Raw genomic sequence first — 23,076 nt, forward strand, 5'->3', positions numbered from 1 at the left:
CATCAAGTTTCAAGTTTATTAGGTGTTTATATACAGCCTATTAAGGTTATCTAAGCGGTTTTACAATCAGGTACTCAAGCATGGGTTCCCTCCTCCCTGCGTCGTCCAAAATGGGCCTTCCCCTCCCCAGTGTATCTTGGGATGCACCGGGCAAGGGCCTGAGGCTCTTATTGGCCCTAGTTGTTTAAGGCCTCTTCCATGGCCCTAAGCATCCAAGCCAATCAAAGCTTTAGCCCCTTCCCGGTGGATCCCAAGATGCACCGGAGAGGGGAAAGACCATGTTGGATGACACAGGCAAGCTGGGAGGAGGGAATCAATGAAGCTGCAGAATGAGATGACGTTGGAGAGACACCCACTGGAAATGCCAGCTAGGAGCGGAGGCACGGCCGATCTCCCAGGGCTTGACATCATGCTGAGCCCCAATGCTAGAGCTCCTCCTCCTCAACCACAGATTGCCAGCTCTCCGAAGCGAGTACAAGATGGATGCACCAGGGGCAGTGGCAGTTTCTGACCTAGAGGCTATTTTGGTAACATCAGTAGAGCTGGATTCCCCTAGTTTAGAGGAAATTTCATCTAGGGGATTTGTGAGTTTACCATCTATTGAGAAGGACCAGGACCCGGACCCCAACAGAGGCACTCAGGAGGAGAGACGGACTGGTGAGCAGTTTACAACTGTACAAATGCAAAACTATTCCTTAACCAAGCCACCTGAAGTTACTCTTTATGGGATTTAGCGACTAATTTGGGGAAATCTTTGTGCCCTCAAATTCAGTGTCTGGAAGGAGTAGTAATAAACAAAAAGAAGAATTAAAAGTTGAAATTTGTTCTTTAAAACCTAAGCTTGATAATACGAAAAGGATTTAAGTGAGATACGTCAAACTCAGGACATTATAAGAAATAATGGAAAATAATGCTTGAAATAATAATTTGTGGTTCCTGAATTTTCCTCAGGTGCTTACTGTAACACAGAGAGAGATGTTGAAAAGACATTTTTTGGAAGTACTTTTAATCCCAGAGGAATCAATTCCTCCTTTTTCCCAGGTTTATTACTTGCCAATTAGAAGTTCACAAGATCAGCAAATTCCTAATCTATATCAAAATGAAGAACAGTTAGACATTTCAACTATTTTGGAGACCTCTGATAAAGAGGTAGCTAAATCCTCAACATTAGTGGCTTCGGTGGCACTTTTGCCAGGTAAAATGTGGATTTTGAAAATATTCTTCAAAAATAGACAAAGAATTTCTGGGGTTTTAAGATCCAGATATTCCCAGATGTTTCACGGGATACACAGAAGCAAAGGCATCAGTTTTTGCTTCTGAAATCAGAAGTTCTTCTTCTAGGAAGGACTTTTTACTTGAGATACCCATGCAAATGTATAGTGAGATTTCAATCCTTGAAATATGTATTCTTTTAAACCGTCTCATCTAACTGCTTTACTGTCCATTAAACACCTTGAAGGAGCGGGAAGTTCGACTCTTGAGTTCTTAATGAATAAATAGTTTCTGAAACTAGGCGCCAGTTACAATAATTTCCTTTTTGATTCTTCTAGTTTATTCTAGTAGTTTCTTTATAATTTCTGTGCTGTGTACTCTTGGATCCATTAATAGTGTACTTGAGAATGATTAGTCTATGATCTTTTTTATTTTCCTAAAATGTTTAAAACTGTATCATCATTTTCTGTACAAAATGTAATGCTTGATAAGATAACTGAAATTTGATAAATAAAAAATTTAAAAAAAGAAGTTATATGGAGCATAGCAGAGAATGTCAAACGGTAAATATCAAACAGATGTTTAAAAAAAAACAACAAAATGACTCAGATATGGGGTAAAAACAATAATAATATACAATAACACTTTCACTTTGATTGATTCATGTATGTCAAGTTCAACAATGGCAGGACAGCACAGGCTCTGAATCAGAAATCAGAAACGAAGGAAAAAGCCTCAGACAAGGGCCTTCCCACCTCCACTAAAAAGTGGTATTGCTTAAAGGTGGTTGATGATCACCTCAAAGGCAAAAAACCTTCATTGAAATTGAAAAGACTCTGTGCTGTACTGTTAAGGACATGAAAATGATTTCAACTTATCTTCAGCTGATCGGTACACCGACAGTGGCCAGCGTTTCACAAATCTGCTGCCTCAGGGTGTGACACGACCGATCAGACTTCAAAACGGGACACTGAACACATCCATCTTAGGATGCTGGAGAAGTGCTCAGCATCCCGTTTTTAAATCTGATCGGTCGTGTCACATCCTGAGGCAGCAGATTTGTGAAACGCTGGCCACTGTCGGTGTACCGATCAGCTGAAGATAAGTTGAAATCATTTTCATCTATTTTCATGTCCTTAACAGTACAGCACAGAGTCTTTTCAATTTCAATGAAGGTTTTTTGCCGACGAGGTGATCGCTCAACCACCTTTAAGCAATACCACTTTTTAGTGGAGGTGGGAAGGCCCTTGTCTGAGGCTTTTTCCTTCGTTTCTGATTTCTGATTCAGAGCCTGTGCTGTCCTGCCATTGTTGAACTTGACATACATGCATCAATCAAAGTGAAAGTGTTATTGTATTTAAAAAAAAAAAAACACATCGTGATAGTGGATCATTCTATTTCACATAGAATGGAAACATAAAGCATGTAGAAAATTTCAAATAAATAACAGACTTTCTTTGTGATGAAACAGAGCTAATCAATACTTACCCAGATTTGAGATCTGTAATTCTCAAACAGTTAGTAGAATCCAATCCGACTTTTCCATTTCGGACTACACTTGATATAAATGGAGAAAGTGCTGGAGAAATTCTACTCAAGGTAACTTCAGGGGACATTTTTCTTCTCCACTTCAGAATCAAAATCTATTAAATCCTATAAATTAAAAGCAAACACACAATGAATGTGGAATCAAATCTCTATATATGAAGCCATTCCTGTCTGTCTTTTCCACAGATAGTTCTTAGAATGATAAGACACTGCTACTGACTTGTAATAGATTTTTCTGTAGACAAGATTCATAAGGAACACTCTTCTAAATACACTTTCAGGAGTGAGGAACACTTCAGAATGACCCTTTTTGCCAGTGAAGTAAATGCAAAAATATTCCTCTCTACTGTTCTATGCCTCTTCCCCTACACTTACCTCAAGATGTGCTGGCATTCCACTGACTTAAGTCATACCTCTCTGCGTACTCTTAGATTTATGTATTCATTTTAAAAATGGCTTACCCGCTTAAACCTAAGCGGCTTACAAAATACAGTCATAAAAATAAAACAACAAACATACAAACAAAATATCTTCTTTTTAGTAAATAGGCACATCATTCCTGAACTCTTAGATAGTCAATCCCTTCTCACGAGATTCTGTGTAGAGATCCTCATTAGCATTTTTTCGCTCTGCCTCCCATCACTCTGAGCTGTCCTGCAATTCCTCAGTTCATATTAAAGCAGATGGTCAACCCTAGAGAGGAAACATAAGAGGGAGGTGTTATGGAGACACTCCCCAAGAAACAAGTCTGTTCTGTTCATATTACAACACATAACACTTAAAACATGAACCACAAACATGTAACAAGGTGGAATGAACTAGCCACCTACCCGAGTACAACCTGCACTAACAAGTCTTGGAGGTCTGAAAGATACCCCCTGGAAACCATGAAATAGTAGTGGTGTTGTCCTCTGGATAAAGGAGAAACAAGATATCCAGACTTCTCAGCATGTCTGAGGCTAATTTACTAAGAAGGCTAATTTACATCTGAAAGGGCAGGCTTTAAGAATGATGTGTCTATTTACTAGATAGAAAATTACCTAATTTTCCCTTCTAGTGTAATAGGCACATCATTCCTGAGCTCTTGGGACATATCAAAGCAGTCCCCGGAATCTAGAGTGGGACAGATGAACCTGCTGCAAGTATGGACAATCCGAATGCACATAATTTGGCTGCCACATCCATCCTGTAAGATTTCATGAAAAGTATAGAGGGAGGATCATACGGTCACTCCGCAAATCTCTTTAGGGGAAACTTCTGTAGCCTCCACCCAGGAAGATGCTATTGGAATGCGCCTTTAAGGATATGGGAGGTTGCTTTCTGCTCCTGATATAGGCTGAAGAAATGGCTATATGAAGCCAGCTTGAAATGGTCACTTTATAAGCTAGCCAACCCTTAAGGGCCGCACCTGCAAGCACAAAGAGACGATCTGACAGTCGAAACTCATTTATCACTTCCAAATAACGAAGCAGCACTCTGCAAACATCCAGGATTTCAGGACTTTGTCCTTCTTCTTGGATCCCGAGGGCGTAAAAATAGGTAGCTGTACTTCCTAGTTGAAATGAAAATTAGATACTATTTTTGGCAAGAAAGATGGTATAGTACGTAGTATTACGCCAGACTCCGAAATTCTGAGAAAAGGTTCTCTGCATGAGAGAGCCTGCAGTTCTGACCCCTTCGAGCTAAAGTGATCGCCACTAAAAATGCCACTTTAACCATGATGTCCAACAATGATGGCTGCTCCAGAGGTTCATAAGGAGCTCTAGTGAGCGCATGCAGGACAAGATTAAGACGCCAACACTGGAAAGTGTGTTGTACTGGAGGACACAGGTGTAAAGCCCTTTTCAAAATCCTGGCCACACCTGGGTGTGAGGTCAAGGTCCTCTTGTTAACCTGAGGTCTGAAACATGAGAAACCCGCTATTTGAACTTTAAGGAAGCCAACTGCCAGGCCTTTTTCAAGCCCCTCCTGCAGAAATGCTAGGACCAAGGAGATCGGAGCCAAGACCGAGTCCTCACTTTTTTGTTCACACCAGACCTGGAACACTTCCAGGCCTTCGCATAAGTGGCTACAGTTGGCTGTTTCTTGGACCTTAAGAGAGTGGCAATAACCACTTCCGAATAGCCTTTGCGCACTAAGGCTGCGCTGTCAAGAGCCATGCCATAAGACCAAAGCACTTAGGATCTTCCAGGGCGATTGGGCCCTACATGAGCAACCCCCTGCATGGCAGTCTGAGACACTGGTCCCTCTGTAGACATATGAGATCTGCATACCATGGACACCTCAGCCAGTCTGGTGCAACCAGAACTACCAGCCCTGGGTGTGATATTCTTCTACACAGGACTGCCTGTCATGGGCCACAGAGGGAAGACATATAGAAGCCCTGCTTTTGGACTCCATTGCACCAGGATGTCCAAGCCATCGCTTCCTGGTTCATGTCTTCAACTGAAGAGCCATGCTGCCTTCTTGTTGGCAGTCAACGCCATCAAATCAAACATCGGGCACCCCCAACAACTCACAATGCTGTGGAATGCCTCTTGAGATAGCACCCATTCTCTGGAATCTAGGGTCTTCCGGCTGAGAAAATTTGCTTGCACATTGTCCTCTCCTGCTACATGTGCCACCAAGAGAGCCATTAAGTGAATCTCCACCCACCAAAACAACCTTTGAATTTCCAGATGTAGAGAAATACTATTTGCGCCCCCCTGCCGTTTCACACAGACTACTACCATTGTATTGTCTGAGAAAACACACACCACTTTGTTATGTAGTGCATTTCTGAACATCTGCAGCACCAGGTGGATGGCTCTCTGTTCCAACAAGCTTATCAACTACTTCCTCTAGGAAGAGGATTAGTGTCCTTGAACCAGAAGCCCCTCTCGATGCACTCCCCAATAGTATAGGCTGGCATCTGTAGTCAGAATTACCCATGTGGAGATGCAAAGTGGAACTTCTCAGGCTAGGGACTGAGGCTCCAGCCACCAGTTTAGACTGCAACGCACCTCTGCTGTCCAAGGTAGATGCATCTGCAACGCATCCCTTTGCGGGCACCATGGAGATAGGAGTGCATCCTGGAGAGGGCAAAAAAGCGCCCTTGCCCAAGGGACCACATCTGTGGTCACTGCCATTGACCCCAGCACCTGCAGTAAATGCCAAGCTGTTGGCACCATCCTGTCCCAAAACTCCCTGATCAGACGTGCAAGTTTTACTCTGTGGATCTCCAGAAGAAAAATTCTGTTCTCCATTGTGTTGAACAGAATTCAAAGATATTCCAGGAACTGCACTGGCTCCAGGTGGCTCTTTCAAAAGTTGACCACCCAACCCAGGTTCTGCAGGATCTGAACCACATACTGCACTGCAGTCCTTTCTTCAGATTTGGATGGGGGTCTGATCAGCCAATTGTCCAAATAGGAATGCATCTGAATTCCCGCCTTGTGGAGGTGCACTTTGGTGATGGTGCCGTGGTCAGTCTAAACAGCAGGACTGAGAACTGGAAGTGCTGCTACAGCACATGGAACCATAAGAGCTTCCTGTGCTCCAGAAAAATGGGAATGTGCAAAAAGATCTCTTTCAAATCCAGAGAGGTAAGAAATTTCCCCAATGCCACCGAAACAGTGACCAATCACACCGTCTCCATGCAGAACCAGGTATCTTGAGGGCTGAATTGACCAACTTGAGATCTAGAATTGGCCTCCAGTCTTCTGAGTCTCTTTGGGGCACTATAAAGTAATCAGACTATCTGCCTAATCCCAATTCTTCTTCTGACAAAGCTTCTATGGCCACTAGATCTAGTAGCCTCTGCATTGTCGCTTAGACTCTGACCATTTTCTCTGGTTTCCCAGCTGGAGAATCCACATACAGGTTCTGTCAAGGATGAAAGAACTCAAGGTTGTACCCTCATGAATAATCTCCAGTGATCTGAAGTGATCCGCACCCAAGCCTCCCAATAGGCCATTAACCTCCCACCGATCCTTGGAAGTCTAGCTCCTACCCTGGCATCATAACTGCTTCTTAAGGACAACAGAGGGGCAGGATCCTGAATATTGGGAGTACCTGTCACTCTCAAATCTTTATCTTGAGCCTTGATAAAATCTGTGGACCGAAGGTCCTCCCAAGTACTGGCAAAAACATTTAAAGCTAGGAAAATTCCCACAACTTGACCCTCTAGGGCAGTGTATCTCAAACTGTGTGCCAAGGCACACCAATGTGTCTCCTGAGATTTCAGGTGTGCCGACACCAGCTGTCTACAAGACGTGCCTCTCGCAAAGAGAGTCACATCCTGTAAGCAATCTCCCAACGCTGGCACCTCTTCTCTCTGCTGGCCCTTCTCTCCAGTGCAGGTCCTTCTCTCGGCACAAGGTCTGTTTGAAGGGCCTTTGTGCATGTGCTGATGTCATGCATGCGCATGACATCATCATGCTGACACACTTAAGCACATAAGCACATAAGCATTGCCTCTGCTGAGTCAGACCATAGGTCCATCATTCCCAGCAGTCCGCTCCCGCGGCAGCCCCCCAGGTCAATGACCTGTAGTGATCTATTACTCAAGAGCATTTTGTCTTGTATAGTAACCCTCTAATTGTACCCCTGGATTCCCTTTCCCTTCAGGAACTCATCCAATCCCTTTTTGAAACCCAAAACCATACTCTGCTCAACCACCCCTTCTGGGTGTCTCAAGCCGGGGACACTAGGTTTAGTGTGCCCCGGCTCGAAAAAGTTTGCAAGACACTGCTCTAGGGGTTTCCGGTCCGCAGTCTGGTAAAGACTTAGGTTTGTGATCCTGCACACTGGACATGAGATCATTCAGTCCTTTTTCAAAGCGCAATTGTCCCTTGAAGGGAACTTTGGTAATTAAAGCAGTACAGAGCTCCCCCGGACATTTGCGGTCGGTGATTCGCGGTCCCAGTTATTCGCGGTATTTTCCGACCACGAATGACCGAACAGGAGAAGGTAGCCAGAGAGGCAGGAGAGAGCAACCGGAGCACCGGTGAGTGAAGGAAATCACTCACGGTATGCTCCGACCACCTCTTCCTGCACTAAAGTCGGGCCTCACCAATCAGGAGCTGCATGTCAAAGCAGCTCCTGATTGTTGAGGCCCGACTTTAGTGCAGGAAGAAGCAGTCAGAGCATACCGCAAGTGATTTCCTTCACTCGTCGGTGCTCCGGCTGCTCTCGCCCGTCTCCCCCGCTAAAAACCGTATTCGCGTTTTTTCAAGATTTGCGGGGGTTCCTGGAGTAGAATCCCCGCAAATATTGGGGGAGTACTGTATATCAAGCTTAAACAAACCTTGAAACTTGCTCAGAGTCGCCTTGGAGAATGTCCCTTGCCCACTGTCTGATCCACAGTATCCTTTGGACGAAAATGTAAGCAGAAACCTTGCTCAATACCATGAATAGATCATATAGAGCAGTGGTCACAAACTCATGGCCCAGGGGCCACCTGCAGCCCGCCAGGTAGTATTTTGAGGCCCTCGGTATGTTTATCATAATCACAAAAGTAAAATAAAACAGTTTCTTGATCATATGTCTCTTTAGCTATAAATTACAATATTATTATTAAGGCTTAGGGCCTGTTTTACAAAGCCGCGCTAGCGGCTGCAGTGCGGTAACGGCCCCGAAGCCCATAGAGATTTAAAGGGCTTCGGGGCTGTTGCTGCGCGGCTTTGTAAAACAGGCCCTTAGCCAAAAGGAAAGATTTATAAAATATAAAGACCTCATGCAAAATTGTCATTTCTTTAATAAGACATTAACTATTTTTTCTGAGGCCCTTCAAGTACCTACAAATCCAAAATGTGGCCCTGCAAAAGGTTTGAGTTTGAGACCACTGATATAGAGCCACATAATCCACTCCCAACCTGAGAAACTGGTGATCCCTTCCAACATCTCCCTCTGAATCATGGCACAACTTGAAATGGCAAGCGTGTGCAATGAACAATGAACGATGCCGTTGTCATTGCCTTTAATCCTGAAGCTGCGGCCTCAAATTGTTTCTTGAGAACAAAATCCAGCCTGTGGTCCTGGGTATCTTTCAACATCACTCCATCTTCGCCACGAGGGAATCCACCTTTGGTGGACTAAATAAATCTGCATCCATCAGATAAAGTTTCACCATGGCCTTAGCAACCCCTCCAGGACCTCCCAATGGTCAGTTAACATTTTAGTAATGTCCTGATGAGAGGGAAAGTAAGTGGTCTGAACCTTAGTTCTGCTCAAGAGCAAGCACTAAATCGTTGAGGTCTGTGGGCTCTATCTTTAAATCTTGGAGAGACTCCATAAATTATTTCCAAAAGCGCTGAGGGCTTAAACAGTCTGTGCACTTCCGGTCTTCTCCAAGATCCAGAGCCAGCCACCCCCTCCCCCCAAGACGTCATACAGAATCACCTGCTACTGAGAACCAGGACTGGGAAAGTAAAGGCATGGATACAGAATCCTCATCATCCCAGTCTTCTTCTGACTGAACCCCCATCTCTTGCAAATGGCACTGCTGCAGTGGAACTGCACTCTTTAGGGGATGGACCATCGGCACCAGCATTGCCATGACCCCCAAGGGTTTCACATGGCCGTTGTTAATCAAATATGCTTTATACATCATATTAATGAATTCTGGAGCAAAACTCTGCCCAGGAGGCCCTTAGGGCCCCTGCGGTCGCATCCAAGTCCTTTCAGGGATTTTGCAGTCAGTGCGCAGCTACACTTTCCCGGCTCTAACCAGGACTTTTGACCTGGAACTTGAACCATATCTGGGCTCCAACACCCTCAGGGGAAGTGGAGGAGGCTAAACCTGTGACTCCCACAGCACATCGGACATAGATGTCACTGGCCCACCATCCAGCACAAATCTGGCATGAATCCAAACTATCCTGGCCTGAGGAGTCCATCTCACCTGATTTTGAGCCGAATCAAGGTGATTTGAGGCAGATAGAGGTTTTTATTTAAAAATAGGGAAATCCAAGATGGCCGCCATGGCAGCAATTCTAGCACCAAAAATGGCCTGTGGGAGCTACATCAAGGGTCAAAAAATTCTAAAATTAGGATTTTAGGGGTAGGGCACCCTGTCTCTAGTGCCAGACACCCCCCCCAAAAAAAAAAAAAAATCACTTTTAAAAGACACCCACCCCCAACTCTCCAATTTTCTCTCATAGGCTGTCAAGCCTTGTACTCACTGTGCCATGCTGGGAGCTGGGGAGCTGCCTGGGCTGAAACTGCAGCTAGCTATCTAAGAGAATTTCTGCCTCAAACAAGCCTGGAAAATGAACTGCTTGCTTCTTCTGACTGCCGACCCCACGAGTGATCTAAGACTCAGCCCCCACCAGAACTCACATGCACAGTCAGGGGAGGAAATGCATCCGGCACTGATTCTGGTGAAAAGCCACCATTAAGCCACTCAGCCTGCACTCAAGCCCACTGCAGACAGAATCTGGGGCGAGCCTTGCTCACAAGGGAATGGTCCCTGAGCTCCCGAACTAATAGGCCAGCCAAGCAGGTGCCCTAACAAGCAGGCTGCCCTTTGGCTACAGACTTCTGACCTCAGAGTCTCCCCCATCTGCTTTCACCTAAAAGTTCAAGTTTTTATTCCCTCAGCAGATCTGTTGCTTTTCTTGATTTTTTTACCTCCCCCTAGACCTTCTACCAACTTCACTTACCAAGCAATCTGCTTTTATCTGTACCTCTCTCTTACTCCAATTCCCAATTCTATGTGGCATCAAAATACCTATAATATTATTATTATTATTTATAACCTACCTAGCTCAGCCAATTTATAGGAAAATACTACCAACAAACATCAACCAATAACATAAAACCAGACCAAAACACATTATAAAACCTAAGCACAGTTAATAAAGCATCCCAAACTGAACCATTATTCTAACCTTCCCTGAAGTACATGCCAAATGCCAAATGTCAAAAAGAAAAACAAACAACAAAAATCACTTTCAGCTTCTTCTTAAAGTCCAAGAGATCATACTAAAATAGGAATGGCATCAGTAAGTCTTTCCGCATATGAAACCCCACCACTGAAAACACACACGTATACAGCCTCACCCTACAGACCATATTAAAAGTCATGCATTTTAACAAACCCTGTTCTAAAGGCTACAAGGTAAACAAGATTTGATATACTTGTAACTAAGAAAAGCAAACTAAGCAGGTCTCTAATTGAGATATACAGGTTACTGGTAAGTTTTTGAGAGAGTAAAACTTGCTTACGCTACAGATAACATGTTCACAGAATATAGCGCATAAGATCATCTATACCACCAAGTTCTGGACCAACTGACAAACCTTTATTGACTTTGTTTGAATTGCAATTTATTCAGAATGGCCAAAATCATAGGTTGTAGTACTGATCAAAAATATTGGCTAACAAAAAGAACTTTAGCATACATAAGAGGAAAAGCTTATAGAATACAGTACTCTTTTTACTACATTTCAGATGGGTGGGTGCATGGTTAAATTGCTATCCAGCAGCACCCTTGGATAGTATATTATTTACTATATCCGAATAGAAATCTCATCAAACATCACATGGTCTGGGAAATTAAAACTTTGTCTGAGCTTCTATCAAATTATGTTTTTAAAAAAGTTAACTGTCAGACCATTCAACCTGTAGGTGAATGCAGTCTAAAAGGTTCATATCATTAGTTTAAGAATAAAAAAAACACTCCAAGATGTATTTTTATTATTATTTTCTTTATAGAGAGAGTAAGAATTGGGGATAAAACAAACTTGTAGAACATCATTCTGAATCCCACCCACCTGGACACCCTGATTCAGCTAGACCTGCTGAGTATGACCAGATAAAAATATCTAAATACTGTAATACCATTCAGCCAATCTATGAAGGCCACTCCTCGATTATCTAACTGAATCAGATGCATAAGAACTATCTACAAACAAGAAAACACACCATTCCAGATTTCTCTAAATAGCAAAGCAGGAAATGACAAGTGGAAACTAACAGATCTCAGAACTATAAGCATACGTCACATTGATGGGCAGATATCTAAAACATCAAGACCGTCAATATCCTTCTGTAATACCATCTCAATGATTTTACCCAATAGCAGAAGGACAAAGGCTGATCGTTTGACGTCAGGGTCTAAGTAGGCATTTTTAAAAGTTGATTGAACAGTGTAGTAAGTTGCCTGTTTCAGAAAAGACCCTTTCTGAGGTAGGGACTCCTACATTAAAAAAACCAAATCAAACACCAGTTCATCAAGTACCCCCACAGATCAGATCCATCGAAGAACTCCTGAACTTTAGGGAAAGCACTAAAAACGTACCTCTTCACCTAATCCCTTACCTATTGTATATTACTTTTAAGGAACAATGAAGGAAAAATGTACATTAGAACTAGATCCTCTTAACAGATCAAGTTCGGATGACTATATTTTGTAAAATACCGTGCATCAACTGTATCCTGTCGACTGTACTCTCTGTATGTCAACCTGTCACGTCTTTAGTCTGTGTGTGTTAATCTGTAACTCGTTCTGAGCTCGCTGGGGAGAACGGGATAGAAAACGAATTAAATAAGGAAACGTACTAAATGCACAAGCATCAAGTGCAACAGAAGTGGTGTCATTCACAGACTGTAGTAACTTATATCACCTCTCGCAAATGTATCTTTCCATATACTGTACTGCGCTTCCGAGCGACCCCCGCGGATACGGCCACCGCCAGCAGCCCCAGGTAGCAACAATCTCCCCCCCCCCAACGGGCTGCCTCGAGTCGCGCCTGACTGCCGGATGGCGCCTCAGCCAACAAGAGAAGGCCGAGAGGAAGCGACGGCGGTAGCGTGTTAGGGGGCTGTGGTTGGCGCCCGAAACGACGGAGACCGCCCCCCCCCTAGCGGGCCTTGACCCCTGTGGTCCGGCAGTGTGAGGAGCGCCTAAAGCCGAGCCGGGGCCTTTCCTTATGCTAGCCGACGCTTAGGCCGTCTCTGTGAGCGAGAGCAGCCGACCGCTTTCCTGTCTCGCCTCGCGCGCGAGCGCTTTTCTCCCATTCTTTGCCTGTGCGGCCGGGCCCTCCTTCACTATGCAGGCAGACCCTGAGGTGGTTGTAGTTGGCTCGTGCATGACTGACCTGGTCAGGTTAGTACTTTTTATCTCCACTGTAAGTCGTGGCCGACTCCCTCCGTGCACTTTACTAGAGGGAATTCAGAGATGCCAAGTTACCCACTTCCAGGCGAGGGGGGGGGGGACACTTTTTTGGCCAGTACTGGTTTTTAACTTGCAGCCCAATAAGAAGTGTGGGATATGTAGTTTCTGCTCCTGCCCATTGAAATTAGGGCTGCAAGTCCCATAATGCAACAAGCAGGAGGAGTTAAAAGCAAACACAGGACTGTCTTAAATACTACAGCCCGTAACTGAGTAACTTGACACTTCTGAATTTGAGGAGGTCACAGAACTTAGGGATGCCACCTCAAACAAATCTACCAAAGACCCAGTTCTAGCTTTCTCCACCCCTCCTCACCCTGCTTTCTAAGGGAAATCAGCACTGCAACTCCATATTTTCAGTGGGGCAAAACCGGACTAGATCTTCTGGAGGTGGGAGGGATGTTGACGTGGTAGCCCAGGCAACTTATGAACTTGTTCTAAGCACATCCATATGAGTCAGCTTCCCTAAACCTGCAATACCTTACACCTGCATCATTTCATGCCATTCTGATACCTTTTGGGGAAAAAAATGCTGATCTCTTTGAAATATAAGTATTAATTTAGAAATATATGTTCTTTTTTTTTCAGTCAACAGTGGAACCCCCCCCCCCCCCAACTTCACATAATAAAATCTGTCCAGGCCAGTGTGGTTCTTAAGTACAATAAACAAATAGAATAGCTAGGTTAGTAAGAGTAAAATTTACTTCATTTTCAGATTTGGTGAGCTGTATTAGAGAGCAGTCACAGTGATATCTTTGACAGGTCACGACACTACCACATAGATTAGTTTAAAAAATGTGTCCCCTGTCCTATAAACCTACCCTTTACATCACATGAACAGTTTGCTAATACAAGGGGGGGAGATTGTATTTCTACCAGCACTATTGTGATGGTGTATTATAGGACATGCAAACTTATTTAGGGCTCCTTTTACAAAGCCACAGTGCAGTTCCCCTGCAGCAAATGTACTAAAGCTTATTCCATTCCTGTGGGCTTCATTTGCCATGGGAGAATCACCACCATGACAAAATAATAAGGGGCCCTTAATGGTAGAATCAGGGACTACAAATACCGTTCTGTTTTAAGATGCAAGTTAATATATAGAAATAAAACATAAATGACATAAAGTGACATCTTTTTTATTGGACTGATTTAATGCATTTTTTGGTTAGCTTTCAAAGATAACCATTCTTCAGATCAGACATACCAGTAATTTTTCTCAATGGAGGAGAGTAAACAGTGGAGTGCCGCAGGGGTCTGTACTGGGACCAGTGCTATTTAACGTATAAATGATCTAGAAATTGGAACGAGTGAGGTGATTAGATTTGCGGATGACACTAAACTGTTCAAAGTTGTTGAAACGCATGCGGATTATGAAAAATTGCAGGCGGACCTTAGGAAATTGGAAGACTGAGCGTCCAAATGGCAGATGAAATTTAATGTGGACAAATGAAAAGTGATGCACATTGGGAAGAATAACCTGAATCACAGTTACCGGATGCTAGGGTCCACCTTGGGGGTTAGCGCCCAAGAAAAGGATCTGGATATCATTATAGTCAATATGATGAAACCTTCTGCCCAATATGCAGCAGCCAAAAAAGCAAACAGGATGCTGGGAATTATTAAAAAGGGGATGGTTAAGAAGACTAAGAATGTCATAATGTTCCGGTATCGCTCCATGGTGTGACCTCATCTGGAGTATTGCATTCAATTCTGGTCTCCTTATCTCAAGAAAGATATAGTGACACTAGAAAAGGTTCAAAGAAGAGTGACCAAGATGGTAAAGGGGATGGAACTCCTCTGTATGAGGAAAGACTAAAACGGTTAGGGCTCTTCAGCTTAGAAAAGAGAGGGCTGAGGGGAGATATGATTAGAGTCTACAAAATCCTGAGTGGAGTAGAATGGCTATAAGTGGATCGATTTTTCACTCTGTCAAACATTACAAAGACTAGGGGATACTCGGTGAAGTTACAGGGAAATACTTTTAAAACCAATAGGAGGAAATTTTTTTTCACGCAGAGAAGAGTTAAGCTCTAGAACACATTGCCAGAGGTTGTGGTAAGAGTGGAGAGCGTAGCTGGTTTTAAGAAAGATTTGGACAAGTTCCTGGAGGAAAAGTCCATAGTCTGTTATTGAGAAAGACATGGGGGAAGCCACTGCTTGCCCTGTATTGGTAGCATGGAATAATACTACACCTTGGGTTTTGGCCAGGTACTAGTGACCTGGATTGGCCACCTTGAGAACGGGCTACTGGGCTTGATGGACCAGTGGTCTGACCCAGTAAAGCTATTCTTATGTTCTTATGAAAGCTAATAAAAAATGCATTAAGTTAGTCCAATAGAAAAGGTGTCACCATATTTCATTTATGTTTTTGTTTTATTTCTGTTTATTACCTTTAAAAGTGGACTAACATGGCTACCACAACATTTTACTAAAGATGCAAATTGTAATCCAGGACTAGCCAAAAAGTCTCTTTCCTAGCACTAGTTTATTTGGCAGCTGTTGTGACCTTTCTAATATGGAATGGATGTACCTATAGCCAATTCTTGCTTATTATTGACAAAAATATTTTCCTGTAGATTGATGACAAATAAAATGGAAAACTGAGAACATAGCGATGAGAGTTGTATCTATGCAAAACTGAAAATAACAGTGCCAGTTCTCTTTTTAATAACAAACTCTCTTACCTCCAGTGTCTCATCGCCCTCATTCCTTTCATTCCATTTCGCTGATTCTCAAACTTGATTGGTTGGGGTTTTGAGGTAGGCAGTATGAGAACCTAGGCCCCGATGCTCTAAAGCAGGGGTCCCCAAACTTTTCACCAAACGAAGGCCACATTGGGTACTTCAGCACTTTTCAGCAGGACGTAGTAAAAAAAAAGAAAAGAAAAATAACTCTAGATATATGAGTTTTATTGAAAGCAGAAAATTTTATAAACTAATTACAGAATATGTGAGATTAAATTATCATATATTAATGATGACGATCACTACCAGAAAATTCTCATATTTTCATCACAAATTATAATAAAACCATTAATGTAAATGATGAAACTGTTTTTGTGTTTTTAAAATCTTATAAAACTGAGGTTCAAATTTTGACATGCTAATTACAAATAGCGACTTCAAATGTTCATCAGATAAATTTGCCCTGTATTTTGACTTGATATATTTCATTCGGGAAAAAGTTTGTTAGCAAAGATGTGTTGTCCCATAAATGGAGATAAATATGTGAATAAGTGAATACGCACCTTTAAATATAAATTTATGCAATTATAAATTCAGTATTATTACACTGCAACACTGCAAGTATTCTTTTGGACAATTAACCGTAACAATTAGTAACGAACTTCCAGATTCAATTTAAAGATTAGTCACAGCGCCAGAGCTACCTACAACGCCGTGAATTGACATTGTTGATCGAGGCCAAACAAGTACAATAAAATACCGCGAAGTATACAATTATAATTCATTATCAAATAAGGTTGTGAATAATATTAATATTAACATAATATGGAATATCAATATATTTGTAACACAATTTTAATTATTGCATTTGAAATCTATCAACACCCCGTTTTTTTTGTTGTGGATTCTCATTGGAAAATTAGTCCAATTGGCTAATTTCAGCATAATTCTTCCGCAAGCCAGATAAAATCATATCGCAGGCCAGATGTGGCCCACTGGCCGTACTTTGGAGATCCCTACTCTAAAGTCACTGTTGAAATCCTGTGTGCCATTGTAGTGGCGGTACTTTTCCGATTTCTAAACAAGCGATGTTCCAAAAACTTTGCATGCCAATGAGGTCCGCAAAAATACCATCTGATCAGTTGTTGAAGAAAGTGACTGACACATGTGCAGAATAGTTCACAGAAAGAGACATATTTTTATTTTTTACTCATTGCAATATCTGCATTTAAACAAAAGTTATGGAGCTTGTGGTAATGTGAATGAGGGCGGGCCCTGGAGCCAAGATAAATTGGAGACACACAGCGGTCAAGATCAACAAAATAATACTTTTATTAAAGGTACTTCACAGGCAAAAGAAAAATGACCCAAACTCGTCTTTAGGTATAAGCAGAAGTTCTCCCATGGTCATGCTCCTGCAGGCCACGGCATACACTGATCTGCAGTCAATAACATTTACTGGCAAACCCTTGGCTGGATCAAGCATATAGTTCTTCAAGTTCCAAGTGCCACAGACTCTACCTGACTGTCATGGCTGCTTTCAATTCCTAACTCTTCTCACCTTGGGTTCTGCATCCCCAAACCCGGTAAAAGTTCCAGAGCTCATAGAATTCCTATGAGCGTCAGAACTTTTACCACAGCGACTCGTGATAAAGACCCTAACGCAGCTTGATAAAAGGGGGCCTGCATGTGAGTTTTTTTATTTTACGATCTTTTGTTATATGACTATAAGATTTTTGTTCAATTCTTGATTAATGCTTGATATATAAACCCACCTATATGTGAGTTTATTTATTTATCTTTTATTTACATAAAAGAAAGAACAAACTTTGAGGAAAAATAACAATATCCAATAAGGTAATAATACATATTTAACATAAATGTACTATGCAGACAGTCCACAACTTAAGGAGAGAGAAACAAGCACTACAAGAGTAGTTGCAATCCAAGGAAAAGAAAACATATCATTATTATCAAAATTAAGGAGCAGAACAGTTGTATTTAACTAAATAATCTGGGTAGTGATATCAGTGGAGCTCTCTGGGGCCACTGAAGCAGCTTTGCCCTCCAAGAAAAACTGTAATTGATCAGGTTCATAGAAAACATATCTGTTGGATTAATAATTAATACAACATTTACAGGGAAAGTGCAGCTGAAAGGTAGCTCCTAAACTTAAGGCCTCTTTTACAAAGCTAAGCGGCAACAGCCCCAAAGCCCTTTAAATCTTTATGGGCTTCAGGGCCATTAGCGCAAAGAGGCCGTTAGTACAGATTGACATAGCATGAAGAATTTTTTCCGACAAAATTGTATCCACTTGGAAACATCTGGAAAAACAGCTATTTTAATTCCAAAAAATTCAACATTCTCAGCTTTAAAGAATAGACGAAGAATTGCTTCTTTGTCTTGTAAAAAGACAAAGGTCACAAGCAATGTAGCCCTCACTGAAATTTCACTCTGAGAAGATTCCAGAATATCTGTAAGATTTAAATCCACTGGTTGGTTCTCCATATCCTGATTAGATTCTTTAGGAACATTTAGATGTGGGGACATAGTTGTCTCTGGATATTTTAGAACTGAAGATAAGAACAGATAAAAATGTTTTTTAGGTGATTGTAGCCTGGAGACCGGAAAGTTGATCAGTCTAAGATTTAAGACAATCCACCCAAGATGGAAACCTTGAACAGTTTCAAACCGATCTCCCACAATGACCTCAAAACAATAATCAACTCCGTACGCCCCGCAACCTCGATCCTGGACCCATGTCCCTCCACCACACTGCTGAACACAAATGAGGTATTCCTGGAATCCATTCTACCCCTAATAAATGAGTCCCTTATGACAGGTGTAGTTCCACGGAGCTGGAAATCAGCCATAGTAAAACCACTCCTGAAAAAAACAACCATGGACCCAGACAACCCAAGCAGCTTCAGACCTGTCTCAAACCTCCCATTCATCTCAAAAATATTGGAAAAGACTGTACTCACGCAATTGCAAGACTTCATGGAGACAAACACCACCCTCTCCAACTTCCAATCGGGCTTCAGGAAACACCACAGCACAGAAACTGTGCTTTTGGACATCCTAGATGACTGCTGGAAAATCCTAGATGGTGGAAATGATGCATTGCTGGTATTATTAGACCTCAGTGCCGCCTTCGACACCATAGACCACTCTCTCCTCTTGTCCAGGCTAAAGTCCATTGGAATCCGTGACAATGCACTTCAATGGTTCTCTTCATTCCTGAACGACAGATCGCAGAGAGTCCTACTAGGAAAATCCTTATCTGAACCCAAACCACTCCACTATGGAGTGCCTCAGGGAGCTTTACTTTCACCTCTCCTCTTCAACCTCTATGTCAAACCAGTACTGGACATAGCGGGTAAACACAGCATCAGAATCCACTCTTTCGCTGACAACCTACAACTCTATCTTCCCCTAGGCCGTCACCGAGACACACAAATCAAATATCTCCAGTCTTGCTTAACTGAAATAAAGTCTTGGATGACCGTAAACAAATTACAGTTAAATGAATCCAAGACAGAATTTCTCTGGATCCACAAAGATTTATGCGTATACCCCCGTCCGTCCTTTTCCTGGGCCACAAACACCCTTACACCCAAAGACAACATCCGCAGCCTAGGAGTAACTCTTGACTCTAATTTATCAATGACAGATCACGTATCCAAACTAGTATCATCCTCCTTCTACTACCTCCGCCAGCTAAAATCCATACGTGCCTACTTCTCAGAATCTGAATTTGCCCAACTACTCTACGCTTTTGTTCTATCCCATGTAGACTATTGTAACACTCTACTAATGGGCCTGCCTACCAAAACTCTCTCCCGCCTCCAAAGGGTGCAAAACGCCGCAATCCGCCTTCTGAAAAACCTAGGCATCCGCGACCATGTTACCCCTGCATTAGCTTCCATGCACTGGCTGCCCATTCATAAACGTTGCACCTTCAAGGCCCTGCTCCTCGCTTTCAAAACCTTCCATGAAACGATTCCGTACTATATGAAAACTAAACTACAAATCTACTTCCCAAAACTGAGGTCCCAAGGAGAAAAACGACTGACCATACCTTCTGGCCGCTCCCTCAAAACTGAAACTGCCCGCAAACGCTCCTACTCACATTTCATACCCAAACTTTGGCACACAATCCCTCCATCTGTCAGATCACTAGATGGACTCTGGAACTTCAGGAAGGCCGTGAAAACCTTCCTCTTTACTAACCCAGCGCCTTAAAGTCATTCACCCTGAAATGCCACCCAGTCAACGCACCTATGTCACTTAATCTCAACAGATGCTACTTAGTACATATGTTTTATTGTCATGTCTATATTGTAATTTATGTAAAATGTCATCTCTGCTCTGTCTGGATTATTATGGATGTTCTTTGTAACCAGTTCTGGGCTCTTTTGGGAGGACGGGCTAAAAATCGAATAAATAAATAAGTTCCTAATTTGCATTGCATTTTCCAGGTTCTCAATTTTCCTAATCAACAAGCTTTTATCCTTAGAATGCTGGTTAGAAGAGTTTTTTTTTAATTCAGAGACCTACTTCTCAACTTTGACCATTCTTATATCTTGATGCTGAATTTTTCTTTCTAAATTTTTTATTTGAACAGAAGAAACTTGTGAAGTTGAAATAAATTGAGAGCATACCGTATGCAGGTTTTCAATAGCCTCCCAGATTGCCTCCATATCAATCACAGTTATTTTTTTCAGCGGCCTGAGGAGAGTAGGAAGGTTCCGAGTAGAAGAAACATCCATTTGATTAGGAGTAAATCCTTCAGCTCCCAAAACTTGCTGAACTTCAGATCCCCCCAGATGCTGGCGATAGTTGTAACTCCAGCGAGACTGGAACTGCCTCCGGGGTCAGGGGTAAGCTGAACCACGCTAACAGAGTATTCATCCCTGCCACTTCCTGTAGCACAGTCAGCATCCCAGATAGCCTCCTGGGGCATGGGGGAACTCCAGGACCAGCAGGGCTCAGCGAAACATCGCTGTCCATAATCAAGGTCGACCCCCCCCCCCCTCGGTCAGCAGATAATGCCTTGAACAACCGGCATAGTAAAAGATGTTATAGCTGTTTGGCGCATTAGTGATGTGGCAGAGGAGGCAGGAAGATCTCCACTCTGTTTTCCTCTATGCTTCGGCATTATAAGAAAGAGTTTTTTTATTTTATGATCTTTTGGTGTACGACTATTAAATTTTTGTTCAACTCCTGATTAATGCTTGATATGTAAACCCGCCTCGAACCTTGTTTGGGGATTTGGCAGGGTATAATACCCATCCTCATCCAAGTAAAAGTGGATAAAGGAAGAAACTCACTATCTGAGTACCTCCAAGTGCTGTCTTAGTCTTGGTCATCTCTTGTTTACATTGGTTTCAGTGGCATTTGGACTCCAAAGGGTCGATATCTTATGTTTGAGATGACTTGTTAAATGCACTGATATCACTAAAACTGTGAGCAGATAGTAGGGATGATGAATTTCCAAAGTTATTATTTTTGCAGGGCTGGGTCTGATGGAAGCTCCCATCTGTCAGCACTTCTAACTTCCTTTAGCTGCTGACAGCTACATCAGCAACCACACTGCTGCCGCTACTAGAAACCAAATCAAGTTAGTTTCACTGGCAGCTTGGAGCCACCAAAAGACTACAAGCCGTGCAAACTCACGTAGCCAGGAAAAATCATCAGTCATACAGATAACTTACAAAAGCATTTTTGCGATTGAATCCTGTGAACCCGATTATCATATGTCTGCCAGAACTCCTTCTGAGTCATTTCAGAGAAGAATTCAGGATACAGTGATGACTAAAATTATGATGATATATAAACAGCAAATACTCTACTCTCTTCCGCAGGGAGAGAGCAGACTGACGCTGCAATTTTAGCACAAAAAGTGGAGAAAAAAAATCCTCAGTACATCCTGCACAAAACTAATATAGCATAAGCTAAAAAATAGCAAGTGCAGCTTAATCATAAGTCAAAAAAACTCCACTCAACAAACAGTTTTAATGCAGCAAAACAGTCTGAAACCACCCTCTTGCCTCAAAGATATTTTTGTGTGTGTTAAAATTAAGATGAGCAATTTCCTCCTGTGCTTTTGCTTTTTAGGTCTGACTATACACTTCTAACACTTATTATAGTAGAACTGATGCAAATTCAGTTTCATTGTGAGATTAGTAAAGCAAGATTAAGGCCCTCTTTTACTAAGGTGCGCTATTCGATTTAGCACGCACTAATGCATGCATGTTAGTCTAAGGACAAGTTAGCATTTAGTGCGTGCTAATTCGATTAGCGCACCTTAGTAAAAGAGGGAGTAAGAGTACAGGCAGTTACAAACTTAAGTACGACTCATACTTAAGAACGCGGTTGTGGTTTCATTTGATTTCACTGAGCAGTATTTCCAGTGGCATAGACTCCTACACTTCTCCTGCAGCAGATTCAGGAATGATGTATGGCCACATTAAGAACAGTGTGTGGTTGTGCATGCTGTACCTTAGAAGGAGTGGATACTTGCAATTGTTCCAACACAATACATTTAAAGAATTCAAAATCATGATGAAATTGAATGCAGTGAGACACCAGCAGTTCTATAATCTTCTGTGCTCTCACGCAATGACAGTGCTCAATTAACCTGGTCTTTAGGATTCTGGGGGTCTGACCAACATAACATAGTTGGCAAAGACACTGCAAACAAATAAATTGCATTTTGAGACCTACAGTTTGTGTGAGATCTGAGATGAAAACAACAGTTAGGGCCTGTTTTACAAAGCCATGCTAGCGGCTGCAGCGCGGTAACGGTCCCGAAGTCCATAGAGATTTAAAAGGCTTCAGGGCTGTTGCCACTAGCGTGGCTTTGTAAAACAGGCCCTTAGACTTTTGGTCCACAAAAAAGTCTGACTCTCACATGAGGTGGCAGATGGTAAATGAACCACAGCTGCTATGTCCACCTGAAGCCTCCCTCCCACAATCCCAGGGGTAGGGAACTCCGGTCCTTGAGAGCTGTATTCCAGTCAGGTTTTCAGGATTTTCCCAATGAATATGCATGAGATATATTTGCATGCACTGCTTTCAATGCATATTCATTGGGGAAATCCTGAAAACCCGACTGGAATACGGCTCTCGAGGACCGGAGTTCCCTACCCCTGCACAATCCCTTCTATTCCAAACTTCAGCCAAACATAACTGGTCACACAAACTTTGTCAATGTTTATATGAAAAAATGAACTGAACATTGTGGAAACAAGGGTGGATATTTACTGTCTTAAGATATCGTTTAATTTATTTTAAAAATTTCTATACCATTTAGAACAGGGATGGGGAACTCCAGTCCTCGAGGGTCGTAATCCAGTCAGGTTTTCAGGATTTCCCCAATGAATATGGATGAGATCTATTTGCATGCACTGCTTTCAATGCATATTCATTGGGGAAATCCTGAAAACCCGACTGGATTACAGCCATCG

At 42.5% G+C, this 23,076-nt stretch overlaps 2 protein-coding genes across 8 annotated transcripts in view; one reads left to right on the forward strand and one right to left on the reverse strand.

Moving 5' to 3' along the window:
* The window catches only part of BABAM2 (BRISC and BRCA1 A complex member 2), a 467,557-nt gene extending 454,564 nt beyond the window's left edge, over nucleotides 1-12,993 (reverse strand). The window contains exons 1-3 of one of the 5 annotated variants that reach the window (XM_033939325.1): nucleotides 12,370-12,492; nucleotides 12,165-12,260; nucleotides 2,701-2,865 (exon numbers count right to left, since the gene is read on the reverse strand). In XM_033939325.1, the coding sequence (XP_033795216.1) occupies nucleotides 2,701-2,828 (128 nt within the window). In that variant the 5' untranslated portion in view covers nucleotides 2,829-2,865; nucleotides 12,165-12,260; nucleotides 12,370-12,492. Of the gene's footprint in view, nucleotides 1-2,700; nucleotides 2,866-3,279; nucleotides 3,441-12,164; nucleotides 12,261-12,304; nucleotides 12,505-12,843 lie in introns of those variants that run through there. The other 4 variants (XM_033939322.1, XM_033939323.1, XM_033939324.1 and 1 more) reach the window with 4 other exon arrangements.
* Nucleotides 12,588-23,076, forward strand: part of RBKS (ribokinase) — a 164,108-nt gene continuing 153,619 nt past the window's right edge. The window contains exon 1 of one of the 3 annotated variants that reach the window (XM_033939329.1): nucleotides 12,588-12,851. In XM_033939329.1, the coding sequence (XP_033795220.1) occupies nucleotides 12,796-12,851 (56 nt within the window). In that variant the 5' untranslated portion in view covers nucleotides 12,588-12,795. The remainder of the gene's footprint in view (nucleotides 12,852-23,076) is intronic. The other 2 variants (XM_033939328.1, XM_033939327.1) reach the window with 2 other exon arrangements.

This window comes from Geotrypetes seraphini, chromosome 3 (genome assembly GCF_902459505.1).
Source record: "Geotrypetes seraphini chromosome 3, aGeoSer1.1, whole genome shotgun sequence".
NCBI lineage: Eukaryota > Metazoa > Chordata > Amphibia > Gymnophiona > Dermophiidae > Geotrypetes > Geotrypetes seraphini.